This window comes from Plecotus auritus (genome assembly GCF_963455305.1).
Source record: "Plecotus auritus genome assembly, chromosome: 5".
Taxonomy (NCBI): Eukaryota; Metazoa; Chordata; class Mammalia; order Chiroptera; family Vespertilionidae; genus Plecotus; species Plecotus auritus.
The window spans coordinates 171,063,715-171,084,480 of record NC_137776.1 but is presented as its reverse complement, the minus strand read 5'-3'; the positions used below and the strand labels follow the sequence as shown (position 1 = coordinate 171,084,480).

Genomic DNA, 20,766 nt, shown 5'->3' with positions numbered 1-20,766 from the left:
CTTCCTCACCTGCCTGCCTGATTTCGCCCACCAATGCCGCCCCCCCCCGCCAGCCTGGTTGCCCCCAACTGCCCTCCCCTGCCGGCCTGATCTCACCCCTAACTGCCTCTGCCTTAGCCCCCACCACCATGGCTTTGTCCAGAAGGAAGTCGGACATCCAGAAGATGGCCGGTTGACCTGGTCTAATTAGCATATTACCCTTTTGTTAGTATAGATATAGATAGATTATATTGGATATGATTGCTTAAATGGAGAGGGGGGGAGCCTTTTTCAGCAGGAGGAGATGCTCTTGGCAGACAAAAATACATAATCCCTATATCTGGACTGATAGCCAGCCATATGCACTATACTGCCAAATCGGTCATTAAAAAATTGAACCGCTTTCTTACACCTTACACCAAATAGCTGTTGCCCTTAAAACCCCTCCTCAGCCCCCTCCTTAGGTTCTGCCTTCGCAGTTCACCCAGATTAGGTTCTGATTTGTCAGTTTCTATGCCAGTCAGCATCAGAAGTTCTGCATCCTAGGCAGCCATTGGCTCCTCGCAGTTCACCCAGATTTGGTTATGATTGGTCGGTTTCTATGCCAGTCAGTATCTACAGGCCTACCTCCGGGCCTATCTCCGGGTCTGATCAAAGAGGCGGGGCTGATCAACAGCCACCCCAGGCTGCTGGCGAGCGGGATGAACTGCTGATCTCTCTCGGAGAGAGAGAGGTGCGGCTGCTGGCGAGGACGAGAGAGAGAGAGAGAGAGAGAGAGAGAGAGAGAGAGAGAGAGAGAGAGAAGCAGGGTCTGATCCACAGAGGCTGCAGATCAGACCCTGCTTCTCTCTCTCTCTCTCTCAGAGCCTTGCCAGCAGCTGCGGTAGCGCTGATCAGCCCCGTCTCTCTCTCTCCCCAAGAGGTCAGCAGTTCAGCCCGATCACCAGTCCTGCCCACCGGAGCCTGCTGTGTGCGCAGCCTGGCGTTCGGTCGAGCCTTTCGTTGTTATGGACCCTGGGTTTTTATATATTAGGATAGTAGCGAACAGGCCATTAGACACCAGAATGAACAAATCTCATCTTTTAAAATGGTAAGAAATGTGAACCTTCTGAATATAGGCATGTTTTGAGGGAGTAAAGGAAGCAATGGTAAGCAATGATTATATTCTCAACCTCAATAGAGGAATTAACAGTTTTCTCATTATAAAAGCCATATGGTACGGTGATAAGAACACTGAACTTAGAAGATCTAACTTGGAATTCTTTCTCTGCCACTTACAACCTTTGTGACTTAATAACATACATAAAAAGAGTTGTAAGGATTAAGGCAAATAATTATGTAACATAACTAGCATCCTAAATTTGTTATTGTTGCACTTGAAATCATAAACTTCTTAATCAAATTCACTTCTATACTTTGAAGTACAATATGATACAATATTGTACAATAGTACACTATGATTTATGAAGCATACAAAATATCTACTGCTAAGTGAAAGAACCTTTTCTGCTACAGAGCTAAAAGTTCTTTAAAAATATTCCCTCATTAAGCTAACAATATTCCTTTCAAATTAAAACAAACCAGAATTTATTAAGTGATGTGTGCTAGGAATTTTATATACATTCTACTCATTTGGCCTTCACAACAACCTTGAGAACAAACTGAGACTCGGAGAAATGAAATAACTTGCCCAAAACACACAGCTCCTAAGTGGCAGCAGATCTTGGATCCATACTGAAGTTAGATTGATTCTAAAGCTTGTGCTCTTTTCTTTACATAACATCATCTCTTTGGCGTTCTGACATGGGGTCCACAAAAAGCTACATGTCTCATACAAAGTCAAAGAATAATTATTTTCAGTGTAGGAGAAGGCAAATCCTCAGATTTGTAGATTAAGTCACCTCCAAATAACATATTATTTTAAAGGTAATTTTCAGACAATTCCTGCTTAACCTAGTTTTGGTCCCCAAAAATGTGCTAGTACATAAAGTGAACTCAGTCTTTTTCCCACTAGCTAAAGAAATTAATATATTTTCAAGTTTAAGCCTTAGATGTGCAAAGACACTGTTCTAGAATTTTGATAAGAGAAAAAAATAAATAAAAAAATACATTTCCTGAACCTCTAATGGTATGTTAATAAATAGAATTGTTTCCACCAGAAATGCCTGAACTTACTGCTTCCATAAAGCAGATTGCTTTCTCAATAAATTTTTTCCCCATGACAATTAGAGAAACTATCACAAAGCAAAATTGGTGACCCAGGTGCTTCTGAAGAACTAAATCTGTAAATCAGAAGCTTTGTAATCTTGACATTAAATATAACATAATATATATAAAATGAGGTGATAAAAGTCTGTGAAATATTTTATAAGTCCATGGCCACTCTCCCTCTTCATTTAAACTAGTCTGGTCCTTGAGAGCAGGAGCATTATTATTATTTTTTAATCAAATAAAATTAACTTCACCTCTACCTTCTGCTGCTTACCTGTTGCAGAGGAAGCTGAGGGCTCCATGTGGGCTACATTCACATGGCAGACAGAGCCTAGAAGTGTGATTCAGGTAAAAGCCCTCCTTGCAGGTTTCACAGTGAAGCCCCTGATACCCTGGCAGACACTCGCACTGCCCTGTGGTCTGATTGCAGTGATTCACATCCAGGCTTCCAACCACAGAGCAGTTACATACATATTCTGCAAAGGAGAGAAGGAAAGAAACATTATTAACTAAGATTTAATGCTTTCTTAATAAAATGAACTCTATTTTTCTTAATCAATGTTCATGACAGCTTTGTATGGATAGATAAAACTAATTCTAGTTCAAATCCACTTTCTATTCTACTTAGTTCATTTAAATTGGGAAATATATACAGTAAAGTACATGAAACTATGTATCATTCATATTTATAAAACTGACATTTCAATTTCCTTTCCAGTACTCTTCATCTTCTAGCTCTTTGACCTTACAATCCAATGTGTGTGGGTCTATATATATTATTAGTTTTTCTGGATTGTAAATTGCCAAAGGCAGGGTCTACGCTTATCCACCGGGCACATGTTGAAAATAACAACATATTAAATAATAAATAATCCCATTGTATAGCTGAAAAAGCCTAAGGCTCAAATAGTTAACTGTGATAACTTAAATAGATCAGACAAGATTGTGCTACAGTTAGAATCATAAGTTAATATGTTCTTCCCAGGAAGAAATTAACAGAGAATTGAAACTTTAAGGTGAGAAAATTATAAGATAAATCTCAGATGAGAAAGTTTACTAGTATAGGGTCGTCCTGATCAGTGGGTTAAAACTAATCACAATTTGAATCTCCTTCCCAAGTTAAAAGATTTAGAAAATAAACATGTTCTTTAGATTAAGTTATTTAGAAGTCCTTGGTGTTAGCCTTTTAATTCAGATACATTTAAAGGTCAGTTAGGATTTGGTTTGTGCTATTATTTATACCCATTTTATCAGGAAGAAAGCGTTTCCAGCATAGTTTGATACAGTATTAACATGGGACTTTGCAAACATGCAAAAACTTAGTTAAAATAAACTGCAGATAAAACAAAACTTTGTACATATTTTAGGAATAGCCCCCATTCCAAAACAGCTATGAACCTAGGTTTTAAAAGCTCAGAGAAATCTATCATACAAATTATATTTCTGAATAGATAAGGTACTATATAAAATGGCATTACTCTGACAAAAGTTTAGCTCAAAAAAATATTTAATTTTTGATTATTTCTTAAAAGTTACTAGATAACTGAAAATCCAGAGTTTTATAAAGGAGTTTATTTCTCTATTCTAGAAAAGGAAATTAACCTTCAAAAACATTTATGTCATCAGAAGCAGTTTATTCACACAAGTCAAAACAAAGGATTCCACACAGATATTCCCAGGTGGCCAACTCTATACCGTCCACATTTCTTCAGTTCCTAACCTTTAATGTCAGCTTATCTCCCTGCTCTTTCTACCTCTTCTAATGTGTAAATTTACCAAAAGAAAATATATATATGGGTGAGTGATTATTTTATGTATATGTCAAGCTTGAGTGGTTAGTTACAAACCTAGAGTTAAATTCATATTTCTTCAGCCCCAAACTTCAGAAAGGAATCAGCTTCCCATCTCAATCAATATTCTTATTTTTATTAGCTATATAAGCATGACATTTCTTTGACAGAGTTACATTTTCACATTATTTCTAGTGTGTGTGTGTGTGTGTGTGTGTGTGTGTGTGGTTTTTGTAAATAAGGAAGCCATGTTTAGTGGTCTGTAAACCTGCCAATGACAACTTCATGGCAAGACCTTCACTCCACCAAAAATGACCAGAATGCTTAAAATAACACTTTTCTTCCAAAATATGGCAGAACTTCAACATGCTTCCAAATTCCTCCTGCTGAACCAATTTCACCACAAGTTACCTAACCAAATTATATTAGTAGGGGCAAAACTAGCTTTAAAAAATGTTTTTAACTCTATAATAAAGACTGAGAATTTTGCTCTGGCCAGTGTGGCTCAGTTGGTTGGAGTGTTGTCCCATGGACCAAAGGGTCGCAGATTCGATTACCAATCAGGACACATACCCAGGTTTCAGGTTCAATCCCCGGTCAGAGCACATACAGGAGGCAACTGATTGAAGTTTCTCTTTCCTATCTATATCTCTGTCTCTGTCTCTGTCTCTGTCTCTGTCTCTCTCTCTCTCCCTCTCTCCTTTCTCCTCCCTCCTCCCCTTCCCCCCTTCTTCCTCTTTGTCTAAAATCAATAAAAACATATCCTTGGGTGAGGATCTAAAAAAAAAAGAGAATTTTATACTATTATTTCCTTACTAATGTATGTTCATCTGAAACCTGAATCAGTATTCCCAATGAATAATTAGTAGTATTTTTTTTAAGAACTCAATCTAAGAACTCTGAGGCAAAACTAAGGTTTTTCTTCAGTAAAGTTTTAATGGATAAATCTTCAATACTAACCAAGTTCATTAATTATTTCTATAGAGGCAATTCAAACTCTTCATTATCCCCTGAATATATTCTTTCTAGTTCCATCTTTGAACCTTTGCTTATTCTGTTCCTCTTGAAATGCTTTCTCCTCTCCACATATTCAAACCTATTTCAAGAATCAGTTGAAATTTACTCCTTCATAAATTCAAACTCTATTGTTTTTAGTGTGAATCCATAACATCTACCACTTATAACTCTCATATGACAATAAAGTGAAGCAGTTTTGAGCACAGACTGTAGAGGCAGACACCTGCAGGTTAAATCTAGTTCTCTCACTTATTAATTTTATGACCTTAAGCAAGTTAGCTAACCTTGTGCCTTTCTTTTCTCATATGTAAAAAGGGCATAATATAGTACCTATAACACTTAGCCCCAACATCTAAGCTGGAAGTAATTTGGAGTACTACAATAATTAATACAATTGCTGTTAGAAATGAATACCTAATAAAATAAACACAATTCAGATGTCAGATTCATAGGCCACACAGCTTTGTTGTACCCTGTGGACAAGATCTGAAAGCCCAGTTTTTAAACTGTTTGAAAATAGAAATATAAAGGCCCAAAGAAAAGACTATACACTCATGTTTTTATCTGAGAATTTGAACTTATGGGATAATTCTGATGTAAAAGTATTCAAAGTAATTATTGCATTTAAATTTAAAGTTGTGGGCCATCTGTAAGTAGAGAATAAAATGATATCCCACATATGCCTGGCTCTATACATTACTAATATGGGTTCCTATAAATACAATAACAAAAACAGAAAGGTTTAGGACATGGTTTCAGAGAGAATGAAAAAGAGCATTTATTCCTAAAAATAGTAACGTGAATGGCAAATATTTCAGCAAGACAGACCACCTGAGTGCCAGGAAGAGAGCTGATACATCAAGACAAAAACACACTATCATGTTAGCATTCCTCTCCAAATGAACCAAAGGAAAGGAAGCTGAAGTAAAGCCCAGGAAGATGTGCATCTTCTCTGTTTGGAGCTCAGAATCCAAGGCCCTATCCCAGGGATCAACCTCAAATGAAATGACTCAAGTTAAATAAATAGCCTGAGCAACAGTAATAAATGTAAAGTACCAAGAACATCCATTTAATATATCAGGAAAGCTTGCTAACTTGTCAATAGAATAAAATTTCAGAGCCTTCACAGTTATTAATATTCATATGGAACCAGACAGGAGTTAATGCAGAAACAATGCAATTTACTAGGAGGTTGGCAAAATGAAAAGAAATAAAATTTCAGCCGAAACCGGTTTGGCTCAGTGGATGGAGCATCGGCCTGCGGACTGCAAGGTCCGGGGTTCGATTCCGGTCAGGGGCACGTACCTTGGTTGCGGGCACATCCCCAGTGGGAGGTGTGCAGGAGGCAGCTGATCGATGTTTCTCTCTCATCGATGTTTCTGACTCTCTATCCCTCTCCTTTCCTCTCTGTAAAAAATCAATAAAATATATTAAAAAAAAAAGAAATAAAATTTCAATTGACAGAAGCAGTAGGTAGGACCTATAGCCAAAGAAAAGAGATGAAGCACTGATTTTTTAATGAAGTAGAATCAGAGACACCAGAGCAGCACAAAGGAGTCTGTAACATGACTAATGGATGATAATGAGAATGAAATAATATGAAGAGGACACAAAAAGGTAATCACAGACAAGTCTGAATAAAATGCCAAAAGCTCATTTGGTTGCCTAAGATCAAATATGGAATAAACTCTCTGTCATTTCAGTAGCAGTTTTCCTTTCAGTGATCTATAATTCTTAGGAAAACTCTATAGAGAAACAGAGAAGAATGTTAGTGTGTAGAAAGCAAATGTTAGCAGAGAGACTGCAACCTTTGGCAATGTTTTTTCTTTTTGTTTGGCTTCTGAAGAGCAATGAAACAGTGATTTGAACCCTGAAGAAGAATAAGAAAATAAAATTTGGTGCCAAACTGTTTGAAAATAGACATATAAAGGCCCAAAGAAAAGACAATAAATTTGTGTTTTTCTTTGAGAACCTGAATTTATGGAATGTTTTTAATGTAAAAGTATCCAAAGTAATCCTTGCATTTAAATCACACACTGTACTTTTTCCAACATTCCCTACCAAGGACCAAGAGATGAAAATTTTAAGCACCTGAAAAACAGAGTAATTTTGTTTAGAAGTCACACAAGTGCCCCCACCCCACCCCATGCACTAACACCTGTCCTTGTAAAGATATTATCTCCTTGAACATACTAAAGACCTCTTCTGGACCTTTTCATACTCCTGGCAGGCTTCTCTCTGTGTGAAACTTAAACCACCTCATGTCCCTGCCCAGTAAAAAGTCCATTATATCTTCTAGAAAATTTTAATTGTGTTTTTGTATCTGCAGCTACTTTGATGAGAATAAGCTGATTTTAGAAAAATTTTAATTGTGATAGTATGTTCTAATTAATGTGTCCTTGGTCTTCCTGTACCTCTTTCTGGAGTCCTTTCTGGGAGGTGTAATGAACTATGATGTCTGGAGACTCAAGCAGTTGGTACAATACTGTGTTAATCTTTTGCAGATAAGAACAAACTTTAAGGCAGTAAATAAAGGATTTGAATAAGGAGATGAAAAAATTGTATCCTCAATCAATTCATGATGCAAATCTTATACAACAAAGAAATGTAAATTGATGACAGTATTGTTGCTGAACTAAAATGGTTACAAAGTAAGTATTGCATAGATACTGGAAAAATACTTGTAAATATAACTAACACAGACCACTCACAAAAATCTAGTTCAGGAATATAGCCTGAAATTCTATCTATAGCCTCTTGCAAAATTATAGAAATACTTTTGAAAAATTTAATTTCTGACTCCTTTTCATTCCTTCAACAATAACTTCACTCTTCTTTATCAATATCTTTAGATACTGAAAGAATAAAAAAATTGCTCCATGCTACTTTTCATTCTTCCCCATATTCAGAAGACATAAAATGTAATATAATATTGATGGCATCTTCTGTTCAATCTCAAAGTAGCAAAAACTAAAATATATGTATTTAAAATGTATTAAAGTTCAGTACTTAATCTTATATCCAAATTCAAAACATTAAAAATTTATTAGTAAATTTAAGCTTATCTGAAAGTATTTTTGAAACATTATCAATATAATAAAAGCCTAATATGTTAAGTGTCTGGTCGTCCAGTCATCTGTTCAACCAATCAAAGCGTAATATGCTAATGATATGCTAAGGCTGCTCAACCACTCACTATGACATGCACTGACTGCCAGGGGGGTAGATGCTCCAACCGGTAGGTTAGCTTGCTGCTGGGGTCTGGCCGATCAGGACTGAGCAAGATGGACCTGACACTCCCTGGAGCCCTCCTGCAATCCCTCCGCAGCTGGCCAACCTCCCGTGTCCTTCCCCCCCCCCCGGCCCCAATTGTGCACCGGTGGGGTCCCTCGGCCTGGCCTGCGCCCTCTCACAATCCAGGCTGAGGGACCACCTCCCCTCCCCCGAGCACACGAATTTTGTGCACCAGGCCTCTAGTTATCAATATAAGCTATAAGCAAAGTATTCTAAAGTATACTTTTTGTTCTTAAATTATTTAATATCTGTAAGAGGTGTTTTTCTCAAGCACCACCAGTTTTCAAACTGTTCCAAATAGTCCTTATCTAGGGGAAGGATTTATGCTCAGGACTTCAAAGTATCTAGAAACTTTACATTTTATTTGCATGCTGTACTTTAGTAACTTCAGCAGGAACACGTAAATACTTTGTTAGTCAATATTAGTAGGCCATCTATAATTATGGAAAAATTAAGTGTCTTGGGCTTATTATTAATAAGGAATAAACTGATTCTAGAATATAAAATACTAGAGGCCTGATGCATGAAGTTCATCATGGGTAGGGTCTAGGCCTGGCCGGGCAATCAGGGCTGATCTGTGGGGCAACCAGTGGGTCTATCGGGGGGCCCCCACTGGCACTCACCTTGGCTGTCCTGGTGCCCCCACTTGCTGGCCCTGCCCCCCGTTGCCACCACCACCACCACCCGCACACCAGCTGGCGCCATCCCCCGCCGCCACCGCCACCAGTCGCCTCCCTCTGTGGAAGCCCCCACTGGCACCTGCCTTGGCTGGCCTGGGGCCTGCAGGCTGGGGGCAGCTCCTGCATTGAGCATCTGCCCCCTGGTGGTCAGGGCGCATCATAGTGACCGGTCGTTCCACCGGTTGTTCTGCCATTCAGTTGATTTGCATATTAGGCTTTTATTATATAGGATTTGGGAAGCTTTACGAACTGAGGTCATATAACAGAGATCACATCATCACCCATCATACTGGAACAATTGTTACCATTTCTCATTGTACTCTGAAGCCAAAGAAAAACATAATTTCCTACGGAATAACTGTCTACTCCTATACCTTCTCCCTTTCCTTCTTCCTTTTTCTCTACTAATTGTGGTCTATTGTTTGTATATTAAATGAGATAAAGAATACAATGCAAAGTAAGTATACAATCCTATCTAATAAAAGAGTAATATGCAAATTGACCGTGCCTCTGCTACATCCACAAGCCATGCCCACCAGCCAATCAGAAGCGAGTACTCAAATTAACCCAACCAAGATGGCTGCAGCCATGGAGTGAACAGGAGGCTTGGGTTTCCCTGGCAATGGAGGAAGCCAAGCTTCCTGCACACCCTGGCCAGCCCAGGCCTCCGCTCAAGGCTACAAAGTTTCAATTATAGAAGAGAAATAAACCCCAGATACCAGGGCCTCCGCTTGAGTCACTGAGGGGCGTGGCCGGCCTGCAAACAACCACAGGCCCCTTGCCCAGGCTGCCCCAAGCCCCAAGGGAACCCCCACCCTGATCATGGCCACCCTTCAGGGCAAACCAGCTGGCCCCCACCAGTGCAGGAGGCCTCTATCTTATCTAATAAAAGAGTGATATGCAAATTGACTGTCACTCCAACACACAAGATGGCTGCCCCCATGTGGACACAAGATGGCCACCACAAGATGTCTAGCAGGGGAGGGCTGTTGGGAGGGATCAGACCAGCAGGGGAGGGCAGTTGTGGGCGACCAGGCCTGCAAGGAAGGGCAGTTGGGGGGACCCAGGCCTGCAGGGGAGAGCAGTTGGGGAGGACCAGGCCTACAGGGGAGGGCAGTTAGGGTTGACCAGGCCTGCAGAGGAGGGCAGTTAGGGGTGACCAGGCCTGCAGGGGAGCAGTTAGGCATCAATCAGGCTGGCAGGGGAGTGGTTAGGGGGTGATCAGGCTGGCAGGAAGAAGCGGTTAGGGGCAATCAGGAAGGCAGACAGGCGAGCAGTGGGGAAGCCAGCAGTCCTGGATTGTGAGAGGGATCCCAGATTGGAGAGGGTGCAGGCTGGGCTGAGGGACACACACCCCCGTACACGAATTTCATGCACCAGGCCTCTAGTATAATAATAAATATCACTTTTAATATTTGCACACATATTATACTTTAGTATCTTTATAAGAAGAGCATGACCACTTAGTGAGCATATATTTAGGGCTCTGATTAATACATTTTTACTTATTCAAATACTAAGTGCAAAATAGATATCAGATACTAAGAATATTAGAACCATGATCTGACTTACAAAAGTAGATAGTAGTTCTCTATACACACAACACAACCATTAGAACAACATCCACTGAATGGAAGTCAAAGAACAAACTTCACATTAATAGATAATAAGTAACCACTTATTAGAATGCCTAAAATTAACAAAACAAAAAAAAACTGACGATATCAAGTGTTGATAAGGATACTTTCAAAAATTACTGTTGTGAATGCAAAATAGTACAGACACTTTGGAAAATAGTTTGACAATCCTATATAATAAGAACCTAATATGCTAAGTGTCCTACCGTTCAACCATTCAACCAGTTGCTATGACGTGCACTGACCACCAGGGGGCAGACGCTCCGCCCAGTAGATTAGCTTGCTGCTGTGATCTGGCAGATCGGGACTGGGCGAGATGGGCCAGACACACCCTGGAGTGCTCCCGTGGTCCCTCCCCAGCCCTAATCGTGCACCGGTAGGTTCTCTCAGCCTGGCCTGTGCCCTCTTGCAATCTGGGACCCCTCAGGGTTTGTCAGAGAGCCAGTTTTGGCCCGATCCCCACAGGCCAGGCTGAGGGACCCAACCCTCTAGTTTCTTATCAAGCTAAATATACTTTACAATATGACCCAGTAATTCCACTCCTATATATTTATCCAAGAACAATGAAAACCTATGTTTACACAAAAACTTGTATACAAATTCTTATAGTAGCTATATTCATAATCACCCAAATCTAGAAACAACCCAAATGTCCTTCAACTGGTGAATTAGTACATCCTTACAATGTAATACTACTCAGCAATAAAAAGGAATGAACCACTGATAGGCACAAATGGAAGGATATCAAATGTGTTATGTTGAATTAAAGAAGCCAGACTAAAAAAACTACATATTGTATGATTCCATTTACATGATATTCTGGTAAAGGCAAAACTATAAGAACAGAGAATAGATCAGGGGTTTGCCAGGAATTGGAAGTAGGAAGAAGGGCTAACTACAAAAAGGAAGCACAGGGAATTTTGAGGAGTAATGAAACTGTTTTGCATCTTGAATGTGCATTTGTCAGAACTAATAGAACTGAATACCAAATGAGTAAATTTTATCAGATGTAAATTTCATAACAAAAACTTTTTTTAAAAGCAATGAAGTTTTACTAGATTCTTAAATTTTGCTAAAAGGAAGCCATGATATGCCACAAGCAACTACTGTAGCTGGACTGTAGCACTAAAGTCAACATGGCACCCAACTAATAAACTTTTTCAAAGCTAATGTTACAATTAAGATAGCACGAACTGACTAATGCTTTATCTGATTACTAGAGGCCCGGTGCACAAATCCATGCACATTGAAAGGAAATTAATTAGAATAAATACTTTAATATTGCTATTCGCCCTTTCTCTATAATAAACTGTCAAACAAATTCACAAACGACAATGACAGAGGGAAACGCATGCGGCTGGCACCAGCAAGAGCTTTATATATACAGATAAACTTGCTTAATTAGACCTACTTTCTGATTTAGCTAAACTTTTTCCAGCCCAGTGAAGCACCCCAACTTCTCTTTCAGGTAATTGTCAGTAACACAGCAGTAAATATCAATACAAAGCAGATTATTATTATAGACTAGAGGCCCGTTGCAGGAAAATTCCTGCAAGAATAGGGCTTCCTGCGGCCTTCTCCGCCACCCCGCCTGCTTCCCTCCCTTCTCTGCAGCCCCGCCTGCTTCCCCACCGCCCCGCTTGCTTCTCTGCAGCTTCGCTGCCTTCTGCAGTGCTTGGCTTCCTTCTACGCTGTCTTCAGTCTTCGCTCTGCACCTGGATCTGCAAATTAACCGCCATCTTGGTTGGGTTAATTTGCATACTCGCTCCTGATTGGCTGGTGGGCATGGCTTGTGGGCGTAGCGGAGGTACGGTCAATTTGCATGTTTCTCTTTTATTAGATAGGATCATGCAGGGAGAACAAAGGGTAAAATATTTAACTGCAGCAGTGTTTGACTATATTCTGCGCAGTGAGAAAACCTGAAGTCATTTTCAAGGTCCACCATTTCTCACTTCTTTTCAGTTGGGTCAAGTTTCTAAGCTTTCTAAATCTCCTTTTTCCAGCTAATGAAAAGAAAACAGGATTCCACTGAGTCTCTTATCTACTTACTCCAGGACTTCTGTGAGGATCAAATGAGATGAAGCACCGGAAAATGCTTCACAGGTATCTGGTTAAAGTGTAAAATGTTTCCACCTGGCTATAAAACAAGTCGTGTTCCTGTGAGGAAGAAACTGCAAGGAGGCTAGTCACTAGGGAAAGGAAGCCAGGCGTTGCTATGTGACGTTACTACCCAGAGCCCACAGCCACCATTTCCAGGCTGGGCTGCAGGACACATTTTGTGCCATGGGGTCTTGGCAGCATCAGCTGCGATTTGGTGGGGTGTCGTTCTGGGGTGGTGGTGGGGCCTGTGTCCCACATGGGAGAAGCCGAGTGTTGCTTTGTCAGCACCAGGTCCACAATGCCGTTTCTCTGTAAATGGCCAGTGCACGTCACGGTAGCTCCTGTGTTGAGTGTCTGCCCCCTGGTCGTCAGTGCACATCATAGCAACCGGTTGGACGGACTGTCGTTCACTTTAGCATATTAGCCTTTTATATATATATAGATTGCATAAGAAGTTATGGAACATTTTAGGACTTAAAATGCTATTTAACTAAAAGAAGCAGCATCTTTCTCCTTTAGCTCTAGCTTAAGTCTTGTTGTAATTGCTACAATGTAGAATGAGAGAGAATAGGAGAAAATGAGAGCTAAAGAGGTATAGGATTTCCAGCCATTTTTCCAAATACAATCATTTATTTCCTTGAGATTCATCACTAAAAACCCTACTCTATTTAAACAAAGGCCAGAAAAATGCATGTATAACAACTCTGAATCTAACCTCCCTATCCAACATAGAACTTCACCCTTTTTAACAAACCTAGGAAAGCATCTACAAAAATAACATCTCTTGATTTTCAAATTGAAAAGAAAAGGAAAAATAATTATCAGAATCAAGAGTAATAATACTTCAAACCTCAGCCTGAACATCAAAAGAACAGAAAATAACAACAATGAAATATATTGTCTTGACTATAGGCCTGTTGTCCTAAGTGCATGGTATCTTTATTTCAAAAATGTACTTTTTATTAGGCCCATATTTCTCTTTGTAGGTTTAGAATAAAGGAATCTTAGAAAGGCCTCATTCTAAGGAAAAGGAATTATCAATACAGAGTTTTTATTTTTGTAAAAGGTTTTACTCTAGCATAACAGTAATACTCAAATTACATTTCACATTTATGTTATGCCAGGGCAGGGTCACAAATCTTTACAAAGCTGGGACTTAATTTTAAAGCTGATGAGATTTTTGAGTTAAACCAGACTTTGAAGAAATTCCAAAAGTTTTAAAACCTTCACTTTTAAAGAAAAGCTTTATGCTTTACCTTTTAAAATAAAAATGTACCCTTGTATGCTTTACCTTTGTGGTAGACATGAAAAAGGGGGAATAACATGACACAGGTTTTGTAGAAATTTTTTCTGTCTTGAACTTAAGGACCACGTTGTTAGTGCTTGTCACTGGCTCACTGCCACTTCTCCACAATTCAAAGAAATTCATCTAATTAATGAAACAAGATGACAAGTTCTGGGAAAGGTTATAACAACTAGCATTTACTATTACTAATAAAAAAGTTATTGAGTGTATACTATGTGTACATCAAACATCACACTAGAAAGTTTATACATGTGGTATCCTTTAGTCTTCACCACAATCCTGTGAGTTAGGTACCTTGAATGAGGCAAATTAGTCTTAGAGAGGTCAAACAAATCACTCAACTAACCAGTACTGGAGAACAGTTTGGAACCCAAACTGAGTAACTCCAAAGTCCACATCTTTTCACCATAACAACCTTCTGCCTATGAAAACAAGTAGAAAAAACACTACACAGAGCCAGAATGCCTTAAAACCAGAATTTACTGCTAACTAACCAGCACTGTGACCTTCAATAAGTCTAACTGCTCTGAGTTTAGGGTGCCTCAATCTATAAAATATGGATGATTCTTGTCCTATGTCTATATGAAATACTTAGGTATAAAGCTAACATAATATGTGTATGATCTTTATGCTTAAAAACTCCAAAACCCTGATGAAAGAAACCAAAAAAGACCTAAGTAAATGGAGAGGCATACTGTAACAATTAGATCTATCGATTCAATGACCCCATTCAAAATCCCAGCAGGATTTTTTTGGGTAGATATTCACAAGCTGACTCCAAAATAAATATGAAAAAGCAAAGAAACTTCAGTAGCAAAGAATAACAAAGTTAGAGGACTCTCCATAACTGATTTCAAGACTTACTATAAAGCTACAGTAATCAAGACAATGTGTTATTGGTAAAATGGCCCTGGCCATTGTGGCTCACTTGGTTGTGCATTGGTTGTCCCATGCAACGAAAGGTTGCCAATTTGATTCCCGGTCTGGGCACATGCCTGGGTTGTGGGCTCAATCCCCGGAGGGGGCGTGCAGGAGACAGCCAATCAATGTTTCTCTATCTCCCTTCCTGTCTCTCTAAAAATAAAAAATAAAAAAATAAAAAGAATAGATACAATAGTCAATGGAACAGAACAGAGAGTGCAAGAAGAGACCCTTACAAATATCAACTAATTTTTTGACAAGGTGCAAGGGTAATTCAACAGGGATATGATATTGTTTTTCAATAAATGGTGTTAAAATAGTTAAAACATCCATATGCAAAATACTGAACCTTAGCTTAATCTCATACCTTGTACAAAAATTAACTCAAAATAGATCACTGCCCCAAATCTAAAATGCAAAACTATAACACTTCTAGAAGAAAACACAGGAGAAAATCTAATTAACTTTGGGTTAGGCAAAAGACTTTTAGATATAATTCATTTAAAAAATTATAAATCGGACTTTATTAAAATAAAAACATTTGCTCTTTAAAAGACTACTAAAACAATGTAAATATAGCTACTGACTGGGATATTATTTGCAAATCACATTTTGTCAAAGACTTATTTAAAGAATATACAAAAAAAACTCTCAAAATTCAACAATAAGAAAACTGAAATTTTTAAATGAGGGAAAGGTATGAACACACACTTCACCAAAGAAAATGAATGTATGAAAAATAAACATTGAAAAGATGTTCAAATCTTTTATTAGGAAAATGCAAATTAAGCCATAAATAAATAGCTAACAAAATGACCAAATCACTTAATAGAATGACCAAATTTTTTAAAAACTGGCAATACCAAGTACTAAAAAGGATGCTTAGCAAATAGAACTCTTACATAGTGCTGATAGGAATGCTTGGAAAACAATCTGGCAGTTTCTTATAAAGTTAAATTTACATCTATTGTATGACCAGGCAATCCACTCCTGGGTATCTACCCAAGAGAAATGAAAACTTAAGTTCACACATAAGTGTTAGTAAATGTTTACAGCACTTTTATTCATAATCACTAAAAGTTGGAACTAACCATCTTCGACTGGTGAATTGTTAAATAAACTTTGGTTTATTCTTTTCATATCATATTAATATATTTTTAATACATTTTATTGATTTCAGAGAGGAATGGAGAGGGAGAGAGAGGATGAGAGAGAATCATTGATCAGCTGCCTCCTGTATGCCCCACACTGGGGATCGAGCCTGCAACCTAGGTATGTGCCCTATCCAGGAAGCTAATTGTGACCTCCTGGCTCATAGGTCAATGCTCAACCACTGAGCCACGCTGGCTGGACTCATATTAATGTACTAGAGGCCCAATGCACGAAATTTGTGCATGGGGGGGGAGGGTCCCTCAGCCCAGCCTGAGCTCTCTCGCAATCTGGGACCCCTCGCTCCTTACCGCCTGTCTGCTCGCTCTTTACCATTTGGCTCCCTGCTCCTTAGCGCTGCGGCGGAGGCAGGACAGGCTCCCGCCACCACCACTGTGCTCACAAGCCGTGAGCCCAGCTTCTGGCTGAGCAGCGCTCCTGCTGTGGGAGCACACTAACCACCAGGGGGCAGCTCCTGTGTTGAGCGTCTGCCCCCTGGTGGTCAGTGCGTGTCATAGCGACTGATCATTCTGCAGTAAGGGTCACTGGGCTTTTATATATGTAGACTAGAGGCCCAGTGCATAAAATTTGTGCACGGGGGTGTGTGTCCTCAGCCCAGCCTGCACCCTCTCCAATCTGGGACCGCATGAGGGATGTCCGACTGCCCGTTTAGGCCCGATCCTGGTGGGATCGGGCCTAAACGGGCAGTCGGACATCCCTCTCACAATCCAGGACTGCTGGCTTCCCCACTGCTCGCCTGCCTGATTGCCCCTAACCGCTTCTGCCTGCCAGCCTGATCACCCCCTAACCACTCCCATGCCAGCCTGATTGATGCCTAACTGCTCCCCTGCCAGCCGGTTTGCCCCTAACTGCCCTCCCCTGCAGGCCTGGTCACCCCTACTGCCCTCCCCTGCAGGCCTGGTCACCCCCAACTGCCCTCCCCTGTAGGCCTGTAGGCCTGGTCCCCCCCAACTGCTCTCCCCTGTAGGCCTGGTCACCCCTAACTGCCCTCCCTATCAGGCCTGGTCCCCCCCAACTGCTCTCTCCTGCAGTCCTGGTCCCTCCCAACTGCCCTCCCCTGCTGGCCATCTTGTGGCAGTCATCTTGTGTCCACATGGGGGCAGGATCTTTGACCACATGGGGGCAGCCATCTTGTGCGTTGGAGTGATAGTCAATCTGCATATTACTCTTTTATTAGATAGCATAGAGGCCTGGTGCACGGGTGGGGGCCAGCTGGTTTGCCCTGAAGGGTGTCCCGGATCAGGGTGGGGGTTCCCTTGGGGCGTGGGGAGGCCTGGGCAAGGGGCCTGTGGTGGTTTGCAGGCCGGCCATGCCCCCTGGTGACCCAAGCGGAGGCCCTGGTATCTGGGGTTTATTTATCTTCTACAATTGAAACTTTGGAGCCTGGAGTGGAGCCAAGCCTTCTGCTTGCTCCGTGGCAGCAGCCATTTCTATTGGGATTTATGTATCTTCTATAATTGAAACTTTGTAGCCTTAAGCGGAGGCCTGGGCTGGCCAGGGTGTGGGGAAAGCTTGGCTTCCTCCATCGCCGGGGGCAACCCTAGCCTCCTGCTCTTTCCAGCTCCATGGCTGCCGCCATTTCTGTTTGGGTTTATGTATCTTCTATCAGATTTCATTACTGAAACTTTGTAGCCTTGAGTGGAGGCCTAGGCCGGCAAGGGCAGGTGGAAAGCTTGGCTTCCTCCATTGCCGGGGAAACCCAAGCCTCCCTCCTGCTCTCTGTGGCCCTAGCCATCTTGGTTGGGTTTATTTGCATATTCGCTCTTGATTGGTTGGTGGGCGTGGCTGGTGGGCGTAGTGAAGTGGTGGTTAATTTTCATATTACTCTTTTATTAGATAGGATTTTTTCACATCAGAATCTGTTTCTGATTTATTAAATTGATCTATGCTTATACCAGTACAATATTGAAGTTTTAATAACTACAGCTTTATCACGTTTCACTAATTATTACTCTTCTTTACATTTTCTTTTAGTTGTTCATAGTTATGTTTCCATCAGAACTCTGTTGCCATATTTCCTCCAAAAATAATCCTATTGTAATTTCCCCAATAATTCCACTTATTCTAAAAATTAATGTATCAAGAACTGATAGCTTTACAATACTCAATTTTCCCATCTATGAGCACTGGTATGCTTCTCCATCTATTCAGTCTTCTTTTATATCTCTCAGTGAAATTTCAAACTAAAAAATATATGTATATGAGTATCATACATATCTTGTTGAAATTATCTCTAAACTTGTCATCATTAGTGGTAATGGTTAAAACTGTTATTTTTTCCCATTATCTCTTCTAGCTAGTAATACTTAACTTAGATTTTGTGGTATACTTACATAGTCATTTTGATGAACTCCTTTATTATTTCTAATGGTTTTTTTTCCCTTGACTGTTCTGAGCAAGACTTCTATTTTTAAGTTACATGGAGTGAGGTCTTCCACTGAAGGTCATATCTCACCTGGCTAACAACAGATATAATTCTGAGTTTCCTCAACGACAACAGTTTGTTGGCAAAATAGAGCAAACCGTTTCACACAGCTGCATATCTTAATCCCTAGGTCAGCCTTATTATTGATTATAATAAAAGTAATTACCATTTAACTATTACCTGTCATGTCTCAGCCTTTGTCAGGCATTTTACTTGCATGAACATTTAGCTTCACAACAACATTCAAATGGTTATTTAGAAATAGGAAAACTAGCTCTAACCGGTTTGGCTCAGTGGATAGAGCGTCGGCCTGTAGACTAAAGGGTCCCAGGTTCGATTCCGGTCAAGGGTGTGTACCTTGGTTGCAGGCACATCCCCAGTAGGAGGTGTGCAGGAGGCAGCTGATCAATGTTTCTCTCTCATCGATGTTTTTAACTCTCTATCCCTCTCCCTTCCTCTCTGTAAAAAAAAATCAATAAAATATATTTTTTAAAAAAAGAGAAAGAAATAGGAAAACTAGAATTTAAAGAAGCTAGGACTCAGGGGTGGGCAAACTTTTTGACTCGAGGGCCACAATGGGTTCTTAAACTGGACCGGAGGGCCGGAACAAAAGCATGGATGGCGTGTTTGTGTGAACTAATATAAATTCAAAGTAAAGGAGCGGAGGGGAGAGCAAGAGAACCCTCCACTCTTTCGGCTCCGCGGGCCGGATAGAACAGCCGAACGGGCCGGATCCAGCCCGCGGGCCGTAGTTTGCCCACGGCTGATTACTTGCCCAAGACCACAGAGTTACAGTAAAGCAGTTGAGACAGCATTCAAACCCCAGGCTTATCTAACTCCAATGCCCTTTATCATTCCACTTCACCACAGAGCTTTCTTCTTTAAAAGGAAGGGAAGAAGAGAAGAAGTAAGAAAAAAAAAAATTCCACCTAGTCCTGTTAAATGCAATTGTTTTATTGTTTGGGTGGGGTTTTTTTTTCTGTTTTCTTTTTAAGCAAGTGACATTGAGTCAAATGATTAACAAACAGTACAGTAGGTGAAAAGACTTGCTCAAGGTACAAAAAATTTCTCAACTGGAGACTTAAAACACCTCGCATTTGCTTTTGGCTGGTGAATCTTAATACATTATTTACAGCCAAAGACACATGCTCATGATTTAATATTTAGGATTTATTTTATTTAAATGTAGTCTCATAACTAAAATTTGAAAAATAATTAATTATAACCTTAAAAATTAAAATAAAATGACACTGCTAATTAGCATTTCTAATATATCTATAAATTCTGGATATGAACTATGCTAAATTGCCAAACTGCTATCTGAACCCAGGCAAAAATTTTTTCATTTTGTGCCATCATTTTCCCATTTGTTTGCATTTTTTCCCATGGAAAAAACTAATTTTGCCATTTACTGAGTTAATGGCTTACTTTTTGAAAGGGCATTTTATTCTGCAAAGCCCCTATCAAATTTAGGGTGTACTAAAAGAACTAACTGTACACCTGAAATTAATGCAAAATAATCCTATATAATAAAAGCCTAATATGCAAATTGACCAAACAGCAGAACGATCAGTGGAACAACCAGTCACTATGACGTGCACTGACCACCAGGGGGCAGATGCTCAATGCAGGAGCTGCCCCTAGCCCACAGGCCCCAGGCCAGTCAAGGCGGGTGCCAGCGGGGCCCCCCCAATCGCCCCCTGGTCACCCCTCAGAGGGAGGGACTGGTGGTGGCAGCAGGGGGCGAGGGACGGGACCGGCGAGCAGGCGGTGCCAGGCCAGCCAAGGTGGGTGCCAGCAGGGGCCTCCCAATATCCCTGCTGGTCGCCCCACAGATTGGCCCTGATCACCAGCCAGGCCTAGGGACCTAACCCGTGCACGAATTTTGTGCACCAGGTTTTTAGTATATTGATTATAAAGTGTAATTGAAAAATAAAATTTAAAACATAAACAAACACTGCCTAAGTGGATTGAAATAAAAATTATTCTAACTAACTTTGAAGTTACATGAGCTTTTTTATTTACAGCAGTTTTCACAGTACCCTTGAGCTCAAGGGGAAATGAGGTGGGAGGAGAAGCAAATACAGAAAATGAATTTGAACAACTTAAAATCTGGCTCCAGACCACAACAGAAAGAGATCAGTCTATGAGGTCAAGGGACCTGGATTTAAATACTGAAACCATTGTTTATAAGCTCTTTGATCTTAAATTTCACGCTCTCTTTGTAAAGACTTTT

At 40.4% G+C, this 20,766-nt stretch overlaps 1 protein-coding gene across 1 annotated transcript in view; it reads right to left on the bottom strand.

Moving 5' to 3' along the window:
- The window catches only part of MEGF9 (multiple EGF like domains 9), an 85,367-nt gene that overhangs the window by 30,410 nt on the left and 34,191 nt on the right, over positions 1-20,766 (bottom strand). Inside the window, exon 2 of the mRNA XM_080668665.1 lies at positions 2,465-2,666. Coding sequence (XP_080524791.1) covers positions 2,465-2,666 — 202 coding nt within the window. The remainder of the gene's footprint in view (positions 1-2,464; positions 2,667-20,766) is intronic.